The 26132-nt window shown below is 38.4% G+C and overlaps 1 protein-coding gene across 4 annotated transcripts in view; it reads left to right on the forward strand.

Annotated features, from left to right (window-relative positions):
• Positions 1-816: 816 nt before the first annotated feature.
• Positions 817-26132, forward strand: part of MSH1 (MUTL protein homolog 1) — a 512649-nt gene continuing 487333 nt past the window's right edge. Inside the window, exons 1-3 of one of the 4 annotated variants that reach the window (XM_089392823.1) lie at positions 817-1131; positions 4550-4679; positions 4823-4920. In XM_089392823.1, the coding sequence (XP_089248949.1) occupies positions 926-1131; positions 4550-4679; positions 4823-4920 (434 nt within the window). In that variant the 5' untranslated portion in view covers positions 817-925. The remainder of the gene's footprint in view (positions 1132-4549; positions 4680-4822; positions 4921-26132) is intronic. The other 3 variants (XM_089392822.1, XM_089392821.1, XM_089392820.1) reach the window with 3 other exon arrangements.

Genomic DNA, 26132 nt, shown 5'->3' on the forward strand with positions numbered 1-26132 from the left:
TAAAAATAATCTATAGGACCATTAGTTCTTTTTTCGCTTTTTGCAATTCAATTTTTTTCTTATTCAAATTGATGATGAGCTGACCCAACCTTCCAACAATACCCTTGCTGAAAAGACAAAGTCAAAAAATCGATGCTAACATATTACCATAACTTTCTTTGATATCTTTGAATGTATTACATTCCAAAATGAAATATTTTTCCAATTCCATTGCCTTAGACGTGCAAAATGTCCCAACCTTATTTAGACCTTTAACTTTCTTTGATGTCTTTGAATGTATTACATTCCAAAATGAAATATTTTTCCTATTCCATTGCCTTAGACATGCAAAATGTACACACATGTTCTTCCCAAGCTTATTTAGGCCTTTTGGAGTATCCTGTTTCACACCGAAACTAATGCAAATTGGTTTTGAGCAATACAAATTTTTACCCTCCACAAAATACTAACTCCAATAAACTATTTTTTTTATAAATCCCCATAACCACATAAAACATAATAATAATTTTTTTTTGTTGTGACCGAATCAAACATAATAATAAACTATTTTGTTGTGACCAAATAAAACATAATAATAAACTTTTTTTTGTTGTGACCAAATAAAACATAATAATAAACTCTTTTTTGTTGTGATCAAATAAAACCTAATAATAAAACATAATAATAGCAATGCTAATTTAGATTAATAAAACATTATTAGTTGAAGGTTTAAAAAAGTAATTATGCCAGAATTATTTTAATTATGCACAGCGCCGTTCATAGGCGGGAACACTTACACGTTAATTGACGGACCTCGAAAAAACCACACGTCTGTTAGCCGTAAACAGAGGATATAGACAGTACTCACAGTGCCAACGCCATAGCCGGAAGGTGGCAAAAGCAAGTAGAGTGAAAATTGTGAAGACAAAGGCTTCTGGCAGTGGCGATGGCACTGCCAATGCCTGCGTGGCGGACCTCTATATCTCTATTATGGACCTCACTAAGATGGCCATCGTTTTCGAACAGAATGCTTGGCCACGAAATTAGCGCCCCGGAACCTCTGTTTTCGTTGCACGTTCCATTTGGAGTTCATTTCATGCTTCAATACAAGCTCTGGAACTGCCAACCACAAAGGACTTATTACAATTTCCGGTAAGTTCAATGCTATGATTATTTAGCAGGAGTTCCACATGGCTAGTTTAACAGTGCCTCTGTATTTTAATTTAACCGGCGGTTAGAATCATTAGTAAGTTATTTTTATATCATGCGTTGTGCATAGAGTCATCTGCTGGTAAGGTTTGGCTAAATTTACAGTAGGAATTGCCAGCTCATCTAAAATTTGGCAAGATTTCTTGCCAAATTTACGGATAAATGTTCGGGGTTCGCATTCTAAAAAGTTAAAAAGAGGAAGAGCAAATATTTTGGCACAATTGTGCTAATTTAGGATTGCGAATGTTTTCAAAGGTGTCATTGGAAACCTACGGCTATCACCCGAAGGTAGTATATCACTTACGGTTTTATTTCGGAGGGGTGGCCAACTTAACGGCTATGTCAGTGCTGTGGCTTGTTTACAGCCATCCCTATGGGATCGAGTCGACTACTTTTATGAAATTTGAACCCTTGTGAGGCGAAGACAATAGTCTACTTTCACTCAGCGGGTTAACCTCTATTGGCCAGAAATGTGCTCACTTAGAAATCTTTTAGAAAACTGTTTATCTGCTTAGGAATATAGTCCACTAAATGGTCCTTTTAATCATCATTATTGTTGTAGTCTTATTTATTTTATTTTTTCTTAAATCTGAAAATTACAGAGTACGAATCAGCTTATATCTATCTAAGACAGCAAGAAGGTCCTTAAAGCAGGTTAAGCTTGGGGTCACAGTACTTGGCATCTTTTCTAAGAAGAACGTCCTTTGCTATAAGCCAGGTCTTAAGATCAACATACAACATCGCATGAAAAGATTCTAAAGAACACTGCGAACTACTGAAAACTTCTGCATCTCAATCTCCTAATAAAGTATAAACAACCTATTCTAATGTGATGCCAAGCTCCTCGTGAGCAATGTGGAACAACCGCATCAAAATTCTTTAGCAGGGATTCTTCCACAGGAAACAAGTGTAGAGGATCTGATTTCAAGAGGTCCAAATCAGATATTGGCAATCTTTATCACATTTTCATTGTCAACAAATATGCCGAGCCATTTCAGTGATGCCACATTGTGGACAATATGCATCTGTGAAGCTAGACTTAACGAGCTTAGCCTTCAAATGTAAACCTTGACAGACCACCAACCAAGACAAGAGCCCAGATTGCCACACTGTGTTTAAATGCACAATCCATCTCCTTTCTTCATCATCTGCACTTTTTCTGTTGATAATCTCCTTCAATGGACGTTTCACATGAAGAATCTAATATAGTTGGCATATCTTGTAAATCCAAATCGGCTTATTAGGGCACCAAACCCAATTCCTCGAGAATGTAATAGGATTATTATTATTCATCTTGCATGTATCTTTTGTAGGGATAAGGCTTTGTAATTCTTGAACTGCAGCATAGTGCGATTTGAACAGGTCATTTTCTTGAGAAAGCAAGGACTAAGACTTTCAATCTCTTGTGGACTGATCCTGAAGGTCACTGCACACAAAGAACCTCTTCTTTTCCAGTTACTTACATAAGAGTCTCTCTAAATAAGAGAGGGGAGTGTTCTAAGCCTTCCAAGACCAAATCATTTGACCTGGAAAATCACAATCCCTTCTATATTTTAGGGCCTTAAGTAAAAGACAAGGTGACATCTGCAAGCTTACCAAATTTGCGTAAGAATGGGTGAACAATAAATCTTAAATTTGTCCGAGTGACTTGCATATCATAGTGCTGAAACAAACCCTATGATATAGAGATATTTTGCTATGAATAATTCTGAGGCCGAGGAACAACTTCCATGCTTCATCACTGAAAGGAGGAAGAACAACAGTTGTTCTAAATTTTTGTAATAATGATATTCCTTTGAAGCTTTTCTGTGGAAAGAAACAAGCAACGTGCAATTTAACGACTAACTAGTAAAGACTATCATGCTCTTGTAAAATTTTAGAATCACAGACCAAGATATAAATTTTAAGGTCAATATACAAAACAAAAAGGAAGTTTAGATATAAGCTTTGATCAATATCGTAAAATTCAGTAATTATGAAATATGACGTGATTGCACTGGCCACAATGCATATAAAAGTTATGTTCATATGAGGACATAGCAAGAAAAATAGAGAGTGGATTCCTCACAGTTGTGTGAGTATGCCAGTGAGGTTTTGACAAGATTAAGTGAGTGTAAAGTCATCCACCGCGGTCTCACTATGGTATGCTCTGCTCAATTGGCATCCTGAAAAATGGACGAGGCTAGGAGCAAGTGTCGAGAGAATTGCACAGAATAGATACCTCTTAGACTTTATGCCTAAGTTGAAGGAAGTCCACCTTATGTGGTGTAGTGTTTGATCTAGGTGCATGTTTCTTGAAATGACTTAAAAAGAAAAAATTGCATTAGTAAATTTTTGTAATACATTGTTGCAACAAAATTGAAAATGATGATATATCTTAAACATATTATAAGAATAGCCTAGCATAGCCTTTTTTTGACAAAAATAGCTTTTTCCACATAAGGACGGATAATAATAGCCGGTGTCTAAATATAAACTGAAAATTTTGTTTGTCTCATTATATGTCATGTGTCCAATATTGAAGATCTTTAAAATTGACTTTAACTATGAAAGTGATAACTTGGAACTAGAAAATTGTGACATACATAAATGTATATTACTACACACTCATCATATGAATAATAAAATATTGATAACTTAGTTATAATCGATTGATTTAGGTTTTTGTAGTTGTTAAAGTTGTCCATTGTTGCTTTCAGATTTTTCAATTACATTATACATTCTAAAAATCTGATGTTGCAAGTAGATTGATTGCTTCCCTTTTGGGAAAAGTGTTGGAATTGTAGCTAGGTTCGGTCTCATAATTGTCATTATATCAATATATATTTTATGTAAAAACAAAACAAAAAATTATTATTTTCTAGCATGTTCTTAATGCTTTATTTTTGGTCAAAAGACAAATGTAAGAGGGCATGTTCCTTGAAATTTGGAGAGTTTCTGCATGCTCTCCAGACAAATCCTCATGTATTTTCATCCCCGAAACTTGTTGAAACATCCCTATAATGCAAAATATAGAGAAATGAATTTAGATGTCATCTCTACCTTGATTCTCCAATGCATCAAGTGGGGTTGACAACTGCGCATAACAAGGCAAATAATTTTTAAAGCATTATGGAAAATCACGCTGGGTGAGTAAATTACAAAACCTCTGAACACTGGTATTTAAAGGCATCTCTTTTGAGAATTCCCATGGCCGCATTGTAAGAGAAACATAGCTTGACACTTTTTTTTTTTACAAATTATATCTCTTTCCGATAAAAGGAATATTTTGTTGCAGGAATTTTGTTATGGATACTTATATAGTACCTATCAAGTATGCATTTGGAATACTATTGATAGTCTCATTCTCCATGTTTTGCAGCAAGCGAGGAGTCAAAGCTCTTTGTTTCAAGTCACAAAAGATTTCCAAAGGCACAGGAAAGAAGAGAACAAAAAATTCAAAATCCATTATGCAGGTTGCAGACTATGCACATTTAGTGTGGTGGGAGGAGGTTTGTTGTATAAGATCTATTTGAGATGCAATATTTTATGTTGAATTTAGGGTATTTACTATTTCTATGACTTCATGTGTCCTTATCTTCCCTTTGCTAATTGGAAGAGTCATATAAATGTTATATAAACTATTCTTTAACAGAGAATGCAGTGGTGCAAGAAGCCTTCTACAAAGGAGTTGATCAAGAGGCTGGTTTACACTAATTTGTTGGGATTGAATGAGAAGTTGAAAAATGGAAGGTTAGAAAAATGTTTGGTTGAGATGTTTTAGCATGTGCAATAAATTAGTAGCTATGCATATTATGCTAGAGCTTCAATGGCATTCTCATTGTCAAAGAGCTTTCTCCTCTTGTTTATCCCATCAATCTATTAATTCTACCCTTCTCTGTTTTACATGTAATAAACTGCTTGAACTTTGTAAATTATTTGTGTGGTTCATTTGTTTTCTACTAAGAACAGCTCTTGGGAGCTTAGAATTGATTGCCAGCAATCGCTCTTTGCTTGGTAGTTGTTTCGGACGTGTTACCCAGCATTGTATTGGGTAACTTTTGAAAAGTCCTGATGTAGAATTGTGTTTATTGTTTGTGGTACAAGCTATAATGCTTCCCTGGGAGCCAAATCAATTGTTGAACATTTTTCAGTTGTCCCTGTGACAATGGGACTTGTGAGTGAGGTAAACACACTGTGGTGTTCAGGTGTTCCTGTGACAACGGGGCTTGAGAGTGAGGTGAACACACTGTGTTCATATTAATGCTGGGCATTGGATTAGTGTTGCTAATAGCGAGGCATGTACAAGTCAGATTACAGTAACCGCTATGTTTGAGAGGCATTCTTGGTATGCCTAGATGGTTGTTGTCATGTTATTGAATTCCCTCGAGTACAGGATTGTCTTCAATCTATAATTAACTACTGATCTAGCATATCATCTGAGTATTTTTTTTTGTTATGGCCACCCTTCAAACCTTGCAAAGAATGTCATGGCTGAGTGAAGAGCTGAGACAACATTCAAAAATATGAGTTTGGATTACTGAACAGCAGATGACAAATTCACTGTTTTCTTCTTTTGAGCCAGTGTATTACATAGACTTGCAGGTTTTCCAACATATATTGCTGTAAAGATTATGTTGAAATTTAGACAGGATGTGCTTCTGAGCATGCTGCTCCTGGAGACTTTGCAAGCTATGCTCTTCAGTTGGATGGTTGCTGTAATATTCTAGCTGTTCACTTTAGGGTGCCAGCATTAGGCCAGCAAGAGGACTGTTGCCTCAAAATCTAGCAGGCCTTGTGAGAGGCCTCACAAGACAAAAGCCAGAGTATGACGCAACAATGAGGTGGGTGCCGCTGTCACCTCAACACTCCACCTCTTGCTCTTTAGTGGACCTTCATTACACGGGAGGCTTCCCAGCATATGTCACCAAAGGGTTTTCTAGGTTGATAGGATCAAGGTGACATTTTGAAAGGCTAGATCGAGGTACTTCACACTAGGAAGAACATAAATAAAATGATTTCTTCAACCCAGGTTAGATATAATGTCTAATAAAATTTTCTCAGAACAGAAATAAAATGATTTCTTCAGATCTGAAATTCATGACAAGAAATACAATGGGTTCCTCACTCAGTATGTATAACAAAAATAAATAAACAGTAAACCAGGCACATAAGTAATTCTTCACACAGTTTTACCTTGGAAACCCCAATGTGGTGAAAACCAACAAACTTGGTCCTTTTATTCAGCTTTGGAAAATCGATTACAAGAAGTATTTTTCAGGAAATTTACAGCAATAATTATACTCTAAATTTTTTGTGTGATGACCAGCTCTGTGCAGCCTCTGCGACCTAGCTATCTCACTGTACGACCCCAACAGAATTTGGCTTGTACAGCCCAGCAGAATCAGCTTGTACGACACAGCTGAAATCGGCTTGTACGACCCAGCCAAATCCTCCCAGAATTTTTTCCTGGTATGGCCCAGTCGATTCAGCCCAGCTTGGCCTTGTTAAGTTGGCCCAGGTCTGTCTTGTAGAATCAACCTATATGGCCTGGGTTATTCTGTCTCCTTGCCTGCTTTCTGCCCCTGAAATTAGCATGTTCGCTGCTCCTCACTTTGTTGTCAGTTCAACTCTTTGCTCCAGTTGAATGACCAGTTTTTGTGCCAATCAATTTTCCTCTCCAACATCCTATTTCCTCTTTTATAAGTTTCTGACCTAATCTCCAAAGTGATGGATGGCTGAGATTGCATCTCCACACTTGAGATCTATGGTTAGGAAATAATCTCAAGTTGAACCTTTTAATTTTATAAAAGTTGGCCAATAAAGTCAAAAATTAAGTTAATGACTTTATACCTGTTGCTGCAAAATCTAGCAGGCCTAGGAGAGGGATGCTCTACTAGGCTTAAACTAGACCAAGGGACAACAAAGGGGTAGTGGCCCACTGTCACCACAGCCAAAGCCCTCTGCTCTTTACGGACTTTCACCAATAGGAGGACTCTCGGTAGGAGAGAGAGATCACTTATGTCAAATGTTCTAAGGTTAATATGTAAGATGACCTCACTAGGAGCTCTTCAAGAATGACACAATTTAGGTTCAAGGCTCCATAAGGAGACAATTCTCTTTCTATGATGAGACCTAGGAAAGAAAGCATGAGACCTAGGTTTTGGTGAATTTAACGAGTGTTGGAGTTTGCAAAGGTCAAGGCTAAGAGAAAAGGTTTCCAACAATGTGTACTAGCAATGCCAAGGCTCATGTAACTTTCAAGAAAGCCCTTAAGTTGAAGCAAGGGAAAACTAGGGTTTCACTCTTAGGTAAACAACTAGGGCAAGAATGTTTATGGATGAAATTGAAGTGGATGCCCACCAAAACGATAGATTTTGTGGCAAATACTATACCCTTGATGTTTAGGTTCTCCAACCACGAAAACTCTACTTGCCTAGGGATTTGCACCAAGCCCTAGTTTCCTAGCTTGGCCTTGAAAGGGCCAAATTAGGAGAGAGAAAATATGGATAAAAATAGAGAATGATCACCAATCAATTGGACCAGTCCTTTGTCCCTTGGGAGAATGGAGTCGAGGATGAATAGATTAGCCAAAAATGTTTTCAAGGAGGTCGAAATTTGATGCCCCAACAACAAAAGGCATTTACTTATGCAATGGAGAAATGGATTTTCATGGGCGAGCTACTAGGAGTTCACCACTAAGACATTTCAGCACATATTACTTATGAGTAATGCATGCAACATTCATCTATATAGCATTTCAATCGATCTTCAACAAATTAGGGCAAATTTAACATAACTTAGAATCAATTATTCTATACATTAGACATAGAGAAATAAATTTTCAACAACTAGGTGCACTTACAAGATAACATGCAAGATTTACATACATTAGACCAAAGAATAGCTCCAAGAATATCCATGATCAACTCCGAATATTGAAATGCATCCAAGACATCCAATTCATCCACAAGAGAACAAGTCAGAATTCCTCTAATGAGGTTGAAAATCCAAGTGGTGCGATGATGAGAAGTTATAATGACATATTCTTCTACTTATACGAGGCATACAAATGCCTAATTAGCCTACTACCCTCTCTAAATCATAAAATAATGTGCAACTACTAGTATAGGTCACACGCTGACCTAGTAGTCTTTGACAAATTAAACTAAATTCCACTTGTGTAAGCAGAAATGCTAACGTCATGCTAGCGTAGGCTTGTTTAGGGTAAGCGTTGAGAGAAATAGGTGCCTTAGCAAGTGTAGAGAGCCTCTAAAATCATGGTCTATGGGTTGGACCCTAGATCTCTGTCATAATCATCCTATGGACCCCAGTTTTTGGTTTGGGGCACAAAATGGGTCTCATGGGTCTTCCTGTCGTCAATATGCTTAACTCTGCTCCAACATTGAGGGCATTGAAGATGGTTCTAGCCCTCCCATGTCTCAAGGTATGAGACAAACCTCATCTGGGCCCTGGATCAATTTCTTGCCGCTGTGATCACTGCTAAGCTAGATGGGCGCATGCTGGTCTAGGTGCATCATCCCATGAAAGTAAATGATATAGGGGGAAGTGTAGGAACATTGTGGGTGCTAAAGGGGCCCATGGATATAAGTGATGCTCTACAACTGTGCGGAGGCCCATGGCTCTCAACGCCTCACCTTTGGGTGTCAATATGCCCCTCTAGAGGACCTGGACGCTAGTTAAGTTGCCCAAACCTATAGATGGGACCACCTGTCAATCACACACGATATCTTGTGCTGTAACTTTCACCATTAGGTACATTTAATCATTATTGCATCTAAATGAACCAAGATTGAAAGAAATGGGCAAATTAACACTTAATACAAGGCTCCTCGTCCAAAATTGTGGCCTTAGTCACATAATGGTGTTAACCCCCTAGGTAGGAGTGGTTAATAGACAATCCTCTTAGGTATTCTCAACCCCCAAGAGGAAGTGACTTGCCCTTCGTCCACCTTTCAATTAATAGGTGCCACGTGAATAATGATGGAACATAGGGGGAAAGACTTCATGGCCAAGTGTCATGGTCAAAGGGACTGACAATGATGGAGTACCTCATCCTGAGTGTACGGATGTGGGGAGGGAGTAATCGTGGATACATGAGTTACCGACTTAGCCTTTGTTTTTTCACCCCTCTTATGCCTTTTGATTTTTCTTGATTCTTCTTTGTATTACTGCTTGTAGCTCGAGGAATGAGAGCTTGCTTTGTATGATGTATAGCAATTATTGCCCTCTTAAGGATGGGGAAACTCATCGCCCACAAGGGGTTTGGACATGCAAGGGTTCGTTGTCTTCTATGAGATAGGGCAACATTGACCTAGGAATCGGGTGATGGCCATATGAGTGAGGTAGAGCTCATGTTTGGCTTTTGCCCATGTGCTAATTTGAATGTCTCGACCATCTTTTGCATTTTGATTTTTCTTTTGTTTTTCTTGTGGCCATCATATGTTTTTTTGTTTCTTTTAGCTGCATTAGCCTCTCAAGGTACATTTCTAGGCCCTACCTAGGTATGAGGATATGTGGGTGCCAAGTCCCAATGAACTAGTGTTCAGTTGAACCCAAAGAACGAAGGTGAAAAAGGGGCTCATAATGTAAGATGGAAAATGGTAAGTATGGAATAGGGAAAGATGGGGCTATGCTATCTCAATCATGGCTTTCCAAGTAGTGCCCTTCCTATGCCTGTTGGGCCTTTAGGGGAGGTCCCACTGGACTAATATTGAAAATTAATCCCCCATTTAAGGTGAGGGAACAAGATCATGGGCAAGACCCTTCTTTCTTCCAAGTTACCCCATAATCCATGTGAAATGCCCAAATACATACACGCATAAGGATCTGATTGCAAAATAAATAAAGTACTTTTTGATCAGAAGCCCATCTTCCAACATGTGCTTTTGGCAAATGGGCGAGGAAACATATGACTAATGCTGGTGGTGGAGCTATGAATGGCACGTTGTAATTGGCTACCAGTGGCTCTCAGGGGCTGCTGGCTATTGGTTGGAGCAGATGAATAGGAGAAACGTTTATCCTAGGGGTTACCCACTTTTGGTTGGTAACAATGCTTAAGGTCCAATCTTAAGAAATAATTAAATAATCGCTACGAGAGAATTTCTGGTGATTTTTTGCATGTCATGGTACTCGACCAATGCAAAATCACCTTCCAAGCTACATTTGCAACAATATATGTTATATAGTATATCAAAAAATATATGGATTATACACACACACATGAATTTAATGACAAATTTTATCATATATTTTTAGGTGGCAATTTTTGTTGAATTTGAACACAAATTCAAACCAGGTGACTATGATGTGGTATGATCAAAAACTCAAGAGTCATTTACTGGCCATAGTGCTAGTGTGGTTGCCTGTAAGAAATAAAAGAAATTGATCTCTTATTCCCCTAAATGTGTTTAGGTCTCTACTCTTGAGGGCTTGCAGAGACAGATCGATGCACTGGCCAATTTTTGTGACCTTCAATAGCTTACGATCCACTTGCGTAAATCCAAGATTTTGATCTTCAATGCATCAAAGAGCTCTCCTATAGATTTACATTTCTACTACCCAGGGGCAGAGATTGAGATCACCAAAGCTTACACTTACCTCATAGTATAGTTCATGGGGCCTCATTTTGGCTTGCAATAGGATGTCTAGTCTCAGATCAGTAAGAGGTATGGTTCGCTGGTCCTCATTGAGAGACAATGCTTCTAGGCATAGTCTCAAGACATCTCAATCAAACTATATCTCATGGAGGTGATTATCAAACCCACAATCCTCAATGGCTCCAAGATTTGGGGGTCCAACATGTTATAAACAGACTGGACTAGGCTAGAGAGAGTACAAACCTTGCTTCTTGGGCGCATCATTCGTCATAAGTGGATAGTTATATAGTTCATCATTTAGGCATAGTTGGTGTCCACTCTTTTCCCCTCAGTGTCATTTCACGCTTGGCTTCCTCTTATTCAAATGTAATTTAGGCTCTTGTTTGGTTTCACTCGGATTTGATCAATCTTCTAATGAGAAGTGGGTTGTTCTCCTTGTCATATTATACTAAGTAGTTTCTTACTTCATTACATAGGGTTTACCTACTTAGGTTTACATTGTTGAATTGTTGTCTTAATTTTTGTGTGTTTACTAGTGTAGATCTTTGTGCTTTTCAAAAGATGCATTAGGTACTCCTTTGCCATTTTTGCTTGATGTACATAGTCCCATTGCCGTATTTTGCTCATTTGCGCAAATTAATATAATCCCTTTCTTTCTCATTTATTTTGTATACAAATGTTTCTATTGCGTTGCTACAAGTTTGGCTTCTTGTGTTTGGATTGTTACCCACCAAGTTGCTAGAGTCTCTCGTATTCTCTACATCCAATTGGATAGCCATGCAAACCCTGACAACCACCACTAGATGATGACGTTCCATTTCATCTCTGCCGCCTGCATCAACCATATGCTTCTCACCCATTCAACAAGAACACATGGACGAAGGTTGGCTTCGATCAAAAGGTACTTTATTCATTTCGCAATCAGGTGCTTATGCTTGTTTGTATTTGTGAATTTGATATGGATTATGGGGTGATCCATAAGAAAGAGGGGTTTTGAGTCTTGACCATGACCTTGTTCCCTCACCTTAAATGGGGGGTTAATCTTCAATCTTAGTCCAATGGGACTTCCCTTAATGGCTGTTGAGCTTTACTTGCTAAGGTAAGTTAAGCTTTAATTCCTTTTGTCAACTCGAGTAGGTACACTTAGAGGCACTTATCTAATGTATATAGATCTAGAAAGATCTAGTGTTCTAATGATAGCCTAGTGAAGTGAAATTAACAATGCTCTCTTACAAGAGGTGTCTCCTTGTCTTTTTCAAACACTTAAGCATTGATTTAGATGAAAACAAATCTGATTGAAATCTGATTGCCTATTTAACAAAACAGAGTATTAATTACTTGTTGAAGATCCTGCCATTCCCTTACAAGAACTTTACTCTATAGAATCCCATCCAATCCTAAGTCATAACAATTCAAAACAATTTCAAAATCTCAACTAGTCAAGGCAATGAATGAGATAAGTAACTTTGGAAATCAATAATAGTTGATCCTCTTACAAGATTCATTCATCTAACTATAGATTGAATTTTGCAATTACAAATCTTAATCAATGGAAATTGAACTATTAACTAACTCTAAAATTGAAATCATAAAATAGCAAACATATTTGTCAACTTCAAGATGAATATTGGTTGAGACTTCTTACAAAGCTCTTTCACAACAAATACAAATCTCTTCAATTAACAATTTTCAATTGCATGAACTTGCAACACATGATTTAAATAACAAATTCTAAATATTAAATCTATCTATGCAATTTATAAAGAAAACTTAAGGAGTGTACCAGATCCGTAGTGGGGGCCCTTCCACAGTTTGCAAGCACACTGTAGTCTAACTCAAATGAAAAAAATTATTGGATCTGAAAGTACAAGATGAACTCAATACTGTAGCTCTGTATTTAAGTTTGAAAATCAAAAATACATAGACTGCGTTTCCAAGTTTTTCATATATAAAACTAATAATCTACATAGTTCTCTCTTTGAGTTATTTATCATAAATCTCCATAATGAAAAGAAGCTATTCATACTCTTTATTATCCTAATAAGATCCTATCAATTACATCAAAGGAGGTCGAATTGGATCAGATCTTCCATTTAGGCAAAAATCTCAAAAATAGAAAATTCTGTTCACAAAATTTGGAATTTTTGCTAAAGTCGCTGGGCTGGACCAGCGTTGACCGGCCACCTATATTTTTCAAATCCGGAAGTGGATATGTAATCCACCATCTCTGTACATTTAGGTTCATGCCCATAATCTTCGAATTTGCCATCCTGTTATGCAACATGTCAAACCATGGAGCGATTACAGGAAGTTACAACATCTTGTAATTTTCTGGAAAATTTCAATTTTAACACAACAATTTCAAGATAAAAATAATGACAATGACATCATACCATTAACTTTCTAGGGGTTATGGAGGAAATATAAAGGTTAAATGGTAAGAAATGATGAGCAAAAGAGGATTTTTAAATGAAATGGTCAGTCATAAATTGATACCAAGAATGGCCCAATGGGTATAGGAGGGGCACTACCTGGGAAGCCTTGGCTAAGATAGTGTAGTTCCATCTATCCCTATGCCATACTTACCACTTTTCATCATACATTACAAGCCCTTATCTCACATCCAATCTTCAGGTTCAACTGACCATTGGTTATTTGGGATTTGGTGCCCATACATCCTCATACTTGGTTAGGTCCTGGAACGTTGCTCTGAGAAGTTGATATAGCTAAAAGAAAAAGAGAAGAGCATATCATGGCCACGAAACAAAATCAAAAGAAAGAATATCAAAATGCAAAAAATGGCCAAGACATACAAATTAGCATGTGGGAAAAAGCCTAGCATAAACTCTACCTCATTCCTTATGGCTATCACCCGGTTGCGGAGCATGTGTTGCTCCATTACATCATAAAAAAAAACACTTGCATGTCCCAACCTCGATGAACGATAAATTGACTCATTATTAAGGGGTGATACAATTACTATATCATTCATAGCACGCTCTAACCCTTTGAGTTACGAGCAGTAATACAAGGAAAAATCAAGCAAAAGTAAAAGGCACACAAGAGAGGTGGAAAAACAAAGGTAGAGTTGGTAACTCATGCAATTACGATTGCTCCCTCCAATGATCTATACACTCAAGATGTAGATCCCCATCGTGCTAGTCCTTTTGACCATGGCACCGTGCCGTGAAGACTTCTCCTTCGTACCATCATTATTATTCACTAACACCTATTAATTGAAGGGTGGACTAAAGAAATGTTACTTTCCTTTAGGGGTTGGAAACCCCTAAGAGGGTTGTCCTTTAACCACTCCTACTTAGGGACTGTTGACCACTGGAAGTGGCATCTGAAAGTTTTTGAAGACTCCATGCCCAAGGATGTACCAAAGGCAACTTGTACCATCAGAGACCTTTTGGGACTATTTCTCATTTTTGTAACAATCTAATAAAAAGACTTAGTTTTTCTTGTGGGAGCTTGGATTTCACCCAAGGCATCTTTTTCTCCTTATTTGGAAGGAGAAACATGTGGGTGGATTGATCTTGCATTGTTTTATTAGTTTTCATTTTGCATGCCTTAAGAATTAACACAATCTAACTTTCTAAATTTAATTTTGCTACTAGCTTCCATTTTATGTCTTGCATTTGAAGTTTTGCCTTTAAATACAACTTGGAATTTCACTTTGGAGCAACTTATTTCATTATATGCAAGCATCTCAATTCATATGACAAAGTTTGATTTAGTTTAACAATTTGCTTCATGTTTGCTTCACTATAGGCTCATTGGTTACTTGCTTATTTATTTTAAAGTTATTTGCTCACTTTGCAAGCATATCACACTTTGAAACTTCATCTCATTTCATTGCTCTAGTTGGTTGATCATTGATATATCATTTCTTTTTTGAAGCACTTACTTTGAGCAACTTACAATCTTGTGTACTTATGGAGCTTATATTCTTGTATTTTGTACAATTTTGAGCAATTAACTAATTTATCTCATTGAGCATACTTCCATTTACTTGAAGCATTTCCTTTTACAAACACTAATAACTTACTTGCATTTCATTTAGGCATATTAGTATAGCTTGCATCTCTAATAAAAATTTACCTCCAACCATAAGCTTGGTTGAAGGACATTTTTTAGGGACCCCTTTCTTTCATCAACTTGAGGGACATAGACCTTCTTATATAGTTAACACGGTGACTTTGCAGTCGTCAGAGCCACAATCTTTGTAGCTTCGGGGGCATTGGGTGTGTAGGATAGTCCAAGGGATATAGCCTTCATTGTCTTTCCTTGGATCCCTTCCATAACTTACATAAGAGACTTGTTTCAAAACAGTCGAAAGTAATGTCACATTTAGACTAGGCATTTAGATTAAAATTAACCAAGATAATTGCATTTAATTTTAATTAAGTGCATTTCATGTTAACACATTTTACTATTTTACTTGCAAATTATTTCATATACTTGCCATTGATGCAAATGTTTTGAATTGATTATCTTATTTAGGCAAATATTATCTTGTTCACTTTTGCAAGTTAAGTTTAATTTGTTTCCTGTTTGTGAATGATTATATATTTTGAAAGCATTTCTTGAAAACAAACTTTATATCGTGCATGTGATATCAAATTTCGCTAACATCTTGTGTTTGATTGACATGGTTGCTTGTGTTTCAATTTGAAACACTTCATTTTTCTTGAGCAAATATTATTTATTTTTAAGCAATATTGAAGGCATTGGTCTTATATATGAAAATATTTGATTCATCTGTTCATGGTTATATATTTCATTTTATATTGTTCATTATATTTGCTCATAATCTCAAGTAATCCAAATTTGACATCTCCTAAAAATCTCACACCCCCCTTTTTAACTTAGTTTTCCATTTATGGACCACCCCCTTGAGCTTACCTAGGAGAGAGCTTATATAGAGAGAGAGTTGGGAATAGGTGACAATCCCATCTCTTAAACTTGCTACCAACCAAACGTTGTGGGGTTAAGGGATTTTATCACTAACTTAGGTGTGTGTGATATGCAGCAACAAGGAGGAACTACCATTACGAGCGCTCATAATCTCAAGTAATCCAAATTTGACATCTCCTAGAAACTTCACACCCCCCTTTTTAACTTAGTTTTCCATTTATGGACCACCTCCTTGAGCTTACCTAGGAGAGAGCTTAAATAGAGAGAGAGTTAGGAATAGGTGACAATCCCATCTCTTAAACTTGCAGTTGCCACCAACCACACCTTGTGGGGTTAAGGGATTTTCTCACTAACTTAGGTGTGTGTGATATGCGGCAACAAGGAGGAAACACCATTACGAGCTCAAGGCCTAATTTTGGAAGAGAATCCTTATTTGAAGTGTTAAATAGGCCATTACATTCAAGCATGGTTCACTTAGATGCAATAATGATTATCCTTGATGACTGGTTGCTTTCACTAGACTTTATGTTGTGATTGTCAGGTGGTTTAACATCCCATGACTTGTGCATCTTACCCATAGGTACATAGGCCCCAGAGAAGTATGTTGGCACCCACAGGTGAAGCGTTGAGAGCCTTGGGCCTCTGAGTAGCAATAGCCCATCACATATGACTTTGGGCACTTTTGTGAAATTTCCTTGAAATTGTAGCAACTGGAATTTGTTCTCCTAACTAATTAGCAATTTAATTGTTTGTGGCAATTAACGAATAAATCATATTGGAATTCCTCACAAAATAAAAATACTCTATAGAAGTAAAAATCAGGAACTAAGAAATAGATGCATACACATAAAAATTGACACAATTATTTTGGACTGAAAAGTCCCCAGAAAAACCTCGAAGAGAAAACTTGTGTAATAAATGAGGGTTTATTTTATTAGTATGCAACAAATTTGGAAAGTACAATAATTTGGATGGCCAATTGGCGATTCTCTAGCAATTATCTAGCCAAAATAATATGGAGAAAGCTTCTCCCTTTTGCAACCAATCCGACCTCCATTGGCCTGCTCGAATCCCACACTGGCAAACTTGCTCTGCTTGGAAGTTACACTGCTTGGTCTGGATAATTCACACTACTTGCAAACTGGCTCCAAGTGAGCCATCCAGCCTCCCTTTGCCCTTGGAAAATATTCGCTTTGCGTCTTGGATGATCTCTCGGCCTTTGGCAACTGAAACGACTCCTTTTCGACAACCCGCATTGGGGTTTTTGGTTGCTCGCACTGGCTTTTGTGGCCCTCTTTGCAGATAATTCAGCCTCCTATCTCCTTCCAATCCAACACTAGAGAAATGTTAGAAAACTCTTGGAATCCTCTTGAATTTTCTGCTGCTCCCTCTCTTCGATGCTCTCTCTCTAGGTCTAACTATGCCCTCGCTGAATCTCTGCAATTGGGTAGCTCAATTTGCCTTAGCTAACTCGCTCTCCTTCTTGTATCTATCTTCATCTCATTGACTTGCTCTTATAATCTCTCGCTGGAGCATTAACGACCAAGATCTAATCGTGATCAACAACTAAGATCATCTTAGACTTGATCCAAGTCACTTTCTGGAAGTCTCTAGAGCGGAAGTTGATCTCCTTAATTAATTCCCAATAATTAATCAATTTTCATAAGTTAGATTTAGGCATTTTTAATGATTGATTAATTAACTTAATTGAGTGGTCTCTAGGTGTTTTCTTGCCAAACCTTTTCTGGGTTTTGGGGATCTTGTGTTCCTTAACCTCTTAGACACAAATCAAGACTAGAACACTTGTTTGATGATACAAAAAATCTAACACTCCCTCTTAGCGAGGAAGGTGTTTTCTTTTCTCAATCGTATCTCTCCTCTACAACTTGTAGCTGGACTATCCACACTGCTGATGTTTGACATTTATTTAACCTCCTTTTTTCATATCTCACTCTAGTCTGACTTTCTACCACTAGAAATCACATGAAGAAGTCAATTTGGCAAACACTGTCCACTAACCACCACGCATACTTGGATCGACCTCATATTGTTGCTGCCACTGCTCTGCTGCTATACAACACTGCGGCTGCAACTACTGCAATAGTGAGTCTGACCTGATCTCCCTTTGAAACAGAACTTGGAAATCTCTCCTGGATGGAGACTTACTCTGGCTAGAACTGCACCTACAACTGGGCAATTTGTATCACCTCCTCCAATCACACGAATTCCTTGCAACTGTAACTGGAAACTCGATCTCTCTTAATCTATTGTGCTCCTGCAATTGGCTTTGCAACTGCCCCTTGAGTCTCTCGCTGCAACTAGCTCTGCTTTGTCTATTGAGTATCTAATTATGTCTCTTAAGTATTTGATTGCAACTAGCTCTGCACTGTCTCTCAAGATCTGACTGCGCATGTTGAACACTAATCCTGCTACTATGTACTGTGGGCTCCTGTAGCAAAGGAAATGATTCATGTGAAGAATAATACTCTTCCCGCAAACCTTGTCTGATCTTGCAACTCCGAAACATCACGCTCCTCCATCTGGAGGTATCACTGCAATAAATGCGAACTCCTCCAACCTGGAGGTTAACTCATCTATCTCTGCCAAAGTTTCCATCTACTCCTGCCCCTCCATGTCCTTTCTCTTAGGACACTGAGTAACGTAGTGACCAAACTTATCACATCCAAGCATTTGACCTTCGACAGGTCCTTTTCCTTCTTCTTGCCTCCCTTTGAGTTCTGCCCCTGACTGAGACCTTTTTTTGCCCTCCCTTTACTAGCAAGGGATACATTCTCCTCTTCATCCTTCTCCACTTTCAGTCTTTTGCTGTTGCTATTGTTGATGGTACCTTTTGTGAGACTAAGTCTCAACTTTTCCTAAGTGAAGTCACTCCATAGGCGATCCCATCTTGGAAGTGTATCTCGTCCATAGATAACTTGGAAGAATGTACATCACTCCTTGGAAAACCCATTTAGAGCTGTATGCACCAGCTCATCCTTAGATGATTTCAATGACTGCAAGCTCATCTCGAACATTTTGAAGTTTGGTGAGATAGGAAGTAACGACTTCACCCTTATGCATTCTAGTGGTTGTTGTCGCACAGAATGTCCAAGCACCGCGATAATGGCTCAGATCGGGGGCTGTCACACTGATCCCCACTCACTCCATTTGAGTTGTCTCCTAATAACAGACTAAGGGGGGTAGACCCTATGGAAATGGAAAGATGAAAGATTAGTTGGGAACCAACCAATCTGGGAGACACAGCTAAACAACCAATACTTGTTTTAGATTGCGCAAGATTTTAAGGATTCAAATTGATTTGAGGGAAATGATACCAGTGCCTTGTGGAGTCAACTATCTTGCGAAGGAAATAAAGTCCAAGTAAAGGATGGGAAATTGCTGCTGAATGATTCGATTGTCTTATATGCAGATGCAAAACTTAAAGCTATGTGAAATGCAGGGACTTGGTTAATTTTAGTTAAATGAGGGCCTAAAATATGAATTATTTTGAGTTATGCTGTGAGTGTTGTTTAACTTAAGGCTCAGAAAAATGATGATCGTAATGTGAAAACAAATACTTATACCAACAATGTAAAATGTAAAATCTGCACAAGTAATTACTGAAATGTACAACATGATTGAAATGTAAAATGTTGGAAATAAAACACTTTAAATTCAGAAATCCATTTGTATGAGGTACTCAATCAAAGATCATTAGATGCATAAGTAAAACTAGATTAGTCCTACTTGCATGAGCATGTAAAAACAAATGTATTTCAGAAATTAAACTAAGTGTTTAAACTTAGATTACATCAATGAAATATCAGTCTAGTAATCGCTCTTAAATCAAATGTTAATGCCAACAATATATTCTAAATCAACAGTCCTATAACCATGCAAAATTCAGATTTCTTCTATATATAACAACAAAAACTTCACTTGACAAACTAATAACTAACAATTCAGAAAATTTCTGAGTTTAACTATTCCTGATCTACTGATGCATTTGATCTAAAAACTCAGAAATAAATTACTGAACAACAGTGAAACAATGTTCATAAATTAGCATGCAAAAAGTTACTGAAGATAACTTCTATTTCTGCAATGTACAACAGTAAAAGATGTAAATTAAATTTACTGCTAAACTCCAGCTAATTTCAAATCTATGCCAGTATTAACCTTGCTTTCAATCAGATAAATGAAATGAGGAAAGGTTAGAGGGTGTGCACCTGTCAGCCCTTAGGGGCTTGAAGCTACTTGGAGATATGCTGCCGGAATCACTGATAGTCCTCCAATTCCAAATGCCAAATTCATATTTTTTTTGTTAAAAAATTGTTAAAATTTTTAGGAAAATTTATGGGAAGAATTTATGGTGATAGGGAGAAGGCTTGAGGGTGGAATCCCTTGAGGCTGAGGGATGGAACTGAGGGAAGGCTGAGATTGAAGAGAGGGAGGCCGAGAGGAAGGGGCTGCTGTGAGTGAGAAGTGAGGGCTGAGAATGAGGGGGAGGAGGGCTGAGGGTGAGGGAGAAGGCATGCCGAGAAGGGAGGAAGGGAGAGGGAATGGAGGCCGAGAGGTGAGGGATAGGTGAGGGCTGAGAGTGAAAGGGAGGAGTGGAGGCCGTGAAGGGAGCAAGACGAGAATGAGGGGGCCGTAAGGGAGAAGGGAGCAGATAGGCCTAAAAGAGAAGGGGAGGCCGAGAAGTAGGGGGATAGAAGGCCGAGAAAGAGAGGAAAGGGGGCCGAGAAAGGGAGGCCGAGAAGGAGCTGGATGTGGCCAGCACAGGGCCTCCAAACCCTAAACAAATTTGCCCACGATCCTTCTGAAATTTCTCTTTCACTTGCAAACAAAATTGGGGATGCCCTCCGGGGCCTAGAGAATCCACAAAAATTGTCTGTAATCATCAGGATCTGTTCCTGCACAAACAAAAGATAAAAACCCCAAAGCATGTATATACAAAAATATGAAATACCCAAAACCCCAATGAATTAGAAATTTGATATTTACAAATCTACAATAATATTTTACAGATCTAGCAGATCTGTAGATCAAAGCCCTCTATTAGCCATATTTAAACAAATTTTGCACAAATTTAGAAATAAAGTTGAATTTTAAATAGGCACAAGCCCAAGAAAAACCCTGCAAGTAAAATATTCTATAACATGACTTCAGAAATTAAAAAAATAGTGGGCTCTTTAGATTCTGTAAATTGAGAGTCAGTTGGTCCAGCTGAGGACTTCCCCAAATGCCCAAATCCTGAATGATAACTTTTGCACACCTAGATCTGATTTTGAGATTAATAGAGATTCAAAAATGATCATAAAATCATCAAGAAATATAGATACCTACTAGATCTGTAGAATATTATTATAGATACCTGCTAGATCTGTAGAATATTAAGAGTCATTTAAAATTTTGACGACAAAATCCACCCTAGCTTTGGGGTGAGGCTGGAAGGAAAAACTCTATCGATCATCCCTGTTTAGAAACACATGAATCAGTGAGGCTAAAAACCTCCTAGGATAGAAATCATCATCAGAAAAATAAATTTACCTAGGTTGTTACATACATTTGTCCTACTAAGATCATTTACATTACAAAATGCAGAATGGGTTTACAAAACTCCAGTGTACATATAGCTAATAATGATGAATCTATGGATCATCTGAGTGCTCAGACATGATGGAAATCCATGTGCGAAAAATGTACAACTATGGGGTAGTTAACATGGAGTCGTCAATAGTGGTCTTCAACTTCTCTTTGAGAATAATTTTGCGATTCTCCGATGGATTCTCATACAACTTTACGACAACATCCCACATATCCTTGTCGATATTTTTATCTGCAACATGCAGGACGACATGATCCCAAACACCATCTAGGACCATTCTCTTAGCTTTGGCCATCTCTTTCTTGAAGGTAGCCATCTGTTGTGGATTTGCTGGGGCTGCCATGACATTTGTCACAAACTCCTTCAAACCATGCTCATCTAACAAGAATTGTATCCTCGCCTTCCAAACACCAATGTTAGATGCTTTGTCAAAAGTTTGTCTTGATCCCTGAGTCCTACTGTGGCCATCTCTGGGAGACTCAAATAAATTGGAGACTAGATATGGAAATCTCGTTGTCCTTCTTGCTGGGCTTTCCCTCTGCTACCCGCACTCCTCTATGGAATGCAAATTTGCCTCTGGAAGTCCTTCTCCGGATAATATACTGCCCTTCAGTTGCTCACTGAGACTACTCGCTCTGCCTTTCGGATGTCCTTCTCTGAGAACTGGCCCGCGAACTGCAACCTCTGCAACTTGAACTGGCTATCCTGGCAAACTTTCATTGACAAATTACTGTGCTTGCTACGACCTTTTGTAACTGGAAATTATGGATCTCCTCCCAGAAATTGGATCTGGAAACCCTTTGAGAAATTTTGGAAATTCCTCTTAATGTGCTTTTCTCTTCATTCCCTACGCAGATTTGAAACTGTAACCCTTGTTGCAAAAATTTGGTGCCCAGATTTGCTTTGCAAATCAAGTGATTTGCTCACTGGAACTGCTTCCCGACAACAACTTTGCTTGCAAACTCTGCTTCTGAGGCCAACCGATTTTTCCTTCGAATTGGATCTAGAAATCAATCCCCCTGCCTCCATAATTCGCACCACCTGGTTGGCTTGCGCAGATCTGAACTTTGTGCTTCAAATCTCCCTCTAAAATTGCACGAACTACCGATCTTTTGCCTTTGAGCCTCCGATTTGATCAATAATGCTCTGATGCCATGTGAAATTTCCTTGAAATTGCAGCAGTTGGAATTTATTCTCCTAATTGATTAGAAGTTTAATTGTTTACAACAATTAACGAATAAATCACATTACAATTATTCACAAAATAAAAATATGCAGCGAAAGTAAAAATCGAGAACTCATAAATAGATGTGCACACATAAAAATCGACAGAATTATTTTGGACTAAAAAGTCCTTGGAAAAACCTTGAAGGGAAAACTGGTGCAACATATGAGGGTTTAATTTATTATTATGTAGCAAATTTTGAGAGTACAATAATTTGGATGCCCAACTGGTGATCCTTGGATAAATATCTAGCCAAAGTAATATGGAGAAAATTTCTCCCTTTTGCAATCAATCCAGCCTCCAGTGGCCTGCTCGAACCCCACACTGGAAAACTTGCTTTGCGTGGAAGTCGCACTGCTTGGCTTGGATAATTTGCACTGCCTGCAAGCTGGCTCCAAGTGAGCCGTTTAGCCTCCCTCTGCCCTGGGAAATATTCACTTTGCCTCCCATATGATCTCCCGACCTCTGACAACTGAAACGACCCCTTTCCAACAACTTGCACTAGGGTTTTTAGCTGCTCTGACTAGCTTCTGCGACCCTCTCTGCAGATAATTTGGCCTCCTATCTCCTACCACTCTGACATTGGAGAAATGTTAGAAAATTCTTGGAACCCTCCTAAATTTTTTGTTTGCTCCCTTTCTCCAATGCTCTCTTTGGCTCGAATTGCGTGTTTGCTGAATCACTGGAATTGGGTAGCTCGATTTGCTTGGCTAACTCTCTCTCCCTCTTGTATCTATCTCCATTCCATCGACTTGCTCTTATAATCTCTCGTTGGAGCATCAATGACTAAGATCTAATCATGATCAATGGCTAAAATTATCTTAGACTTGATCCAAGTCACTTTCTAGAAGTCTAGAGCATAAGTCGATCTCCTTAATTAATTCTCATTAATTAATCAATTTTCTTAAGTTAGACCGAGGCATTTTTAATTATTGATTAATTAACTTAATTGAGTGGTCTCTAGGTGTTTTTGTTGATTTGGGGTAGCATCGGATGTGCTCTAGCGATGAAATTTGGTGGAGAGGTTAGGGCACATGAGATCTCCAATACCCAGAAAGGTTTGGACAAAATCTAAACAGTTTGAGAAATATTAAAATAATTAATATTTTTAATGGAGTCCCTAAGTCTAAACTTAGGGAAATTAAAATATTAATGTGGATTAATATAAGTCCAAAAGACATGGATCAAGCTAGATCTAATCTTAGCCATTGATTAGGGACTTATCTCGGCCATTGATATGTCAATGAGAAAAGTATAAGAGGGGGCTTGAGGGTCACTTGGAGAGCGCACCAGATGATAAGTCATTCTATTCTTTAGAGCGGGGTTTGCTAAGAGAGATAGAATCAGTGATCGGAGTTGCAACTGAGGGGCGTTGAGTACAGAGAGACAAAGAGGCAAAGATAGTGCCGGGAGATTACCGCAGGAGCCAGAGAGAGTGACACAGTAGTAGCTAGGGCTCACGCAGGGTCACGTAGAGGCAGCCAGGCACTTTGTAGTGCTTCAGAGAGGCCAGTGTTGCTGACGCAGAGGGCCAGAAGGCTGACGCAGGGCCTCCTGAGGCTGACGCAAACCCATTCAGGGTGACACAAGGCCAACGCTAGGCAGAGAGAGGTCGATGCAGTCCAGAAAGGCTGACGCTGGGTTTTCTGGGGCAGATTGGAGCTGAGGCGCTGCCAGAGAGTTTATCCGAGTTTCAACCGGGATATTTGTGTCAGACTGAGAGGTACTACTGCCAAGGAAATTCTCTGTTAGGTAAGCCGGATTTGGCACCTAGATTGTACTATGAAATTGCTTAATAAGAAAACCCTCAGATAGTTGCACCGGTTTTCCCACATTGGGTTTTTCCGGGGACATTGGTCCAAAAATAACGGTGTCATTGTGTGTGCTTGTTTCTGTTTCCTTCAGTTGTTGATTTGTAATATGTTGAGCATGCATTAGTGTTTATTTTCAGTATTTACATTGTAAATAACTTGTTAAGTAACAGAACAAGTAGGTAGGAATAAATCAGTAAAGTGCATGGAGGGTTTCTAATTGGTAGACTTAGAAACTTCAACAGTTTTCTCCCGGAACCTTTTCTGTGTTTTGGAGATCTTGTGTTTCTTAGCCTCTTAGACACAAATCGAGACTAGAACACTTGTCTGATGCTACTAAAAATCTAACAACCTCCTGCACTGAGGACATTCTGCCACTTTGCACTGTATTTGCTGATTATTCAGGATGATACACCGGGACCCAACATGCCCCCAAGATGGCCTTAACACCATATGAAGGATGGCAACTGATTTAGGGCCCAAATGAGGATGGTTTGACCTTCAAAGACTTGTGAGGGCTAGTAGCACCTTGAAAGCCCACAACATTGGAGTAGAGATGGATATTATGAGTATTTGGGGACCCATGAGACCGCTTTATGGTGCCCTAATTGGATTTTGGGGAGCATAGAAGGATATTGATGGAAATTTGAGGACCAACCCTCAAATTGTGATTTTTAGAGGCTTCTACATCACATTTGGCACTTAATAGCCTCAACGCTTGGCATTTGGAGCTCTTCTCATGCATGACGTCAGCCCTAGAGGGCTAACAACTCACACATGTGGGCTTGTTTTTCTCTTTTGGTCTAATGCTAGTGGGTTGGCTTGTAATCCAAGGCATTAGTGTGATCAAACTTGTATCCAGGGGCTTTTAGGCTAAAATTATAACTCATCCTCCTCATATAAATAGAGGAGAGGATGATATGTAATAGATCATCATCACTTGAACTATTCCATTGTTCTTTAGAGAGATTTTTGACCTCTTGTTTCTTGGTGAAGATGTGATGTATGGAGTATTCTTGTTCATTAGAGCTATTTGCTTGACTTTGGAGAAGTTGTCTTGAATCAATTGATCCGGATTTAAATAAGAACACAACAAATTATAGATATAACCATAAATACAAAGATGCAATAGAAATAACACCTCATTTCATTAATATCAAACAGAATGGAAATAAGACTAGCTCGGGCGATGGTAGCTTATTGCTGAGAAGAGATGTGGCGGCTACATGCCTCTGAATTGTGTTACAATGAGGCTCAAAGGCCAATTTATTATTGAGAAACAATGGAAAACCCTAAACATCTAAAAACCTAACCCTAGGAGATGAAGCGCCAAACTATGGGCCTCGTTTGGGTAATTTGGTACATCAACTTCCTAGGGTCGTAACTTTGGGATACGATCTCCGTTTGATCGCACACAATACCTCGTTAGAAAGATCTATTTGAGGACTACAATTTTTGAATGACCAACATCGGTCTATGAACCATGTTGGTCCCAGTTTTCCCAAAAAACGTTGTTTAGGGCCTCAAAATGGCTCCGAAAGTTCAGGACCCGAAAAGCTGCCAAAAATAGTAAATTGTGCTACAAATAAGGAAATTGAAAAACTGAAAGAATCAATGGTGTGGGGGTCCTAGTGGAATAGGCGGGTGGCCACCAATATCCACTTGGATCATCAATAAAGCATTGTTCATGCATATTTTCTTGTAAGTGAGCTTGTTTATTGAAAATTTCTGATTTCATCTCGAATGTATGGAATAAATTGGTGATCTAAGGTTTTCCT

Source organism: Pinus tabuliformis, chromosome 1_1 (assembly GCF_031772625.1).
Source record: "Pinus tabuliformis cultivar Carrire ecotype Pingquan chromosome 1_1, CPIR1, whole genome shotgun sequence".
Taxonomy (NCBI): Eukaryota; Viridiplantae; Streptophyta; class Pinopsida; order Pinales; family Pinaceae; genus Pinus; species Pinus tabuliformis.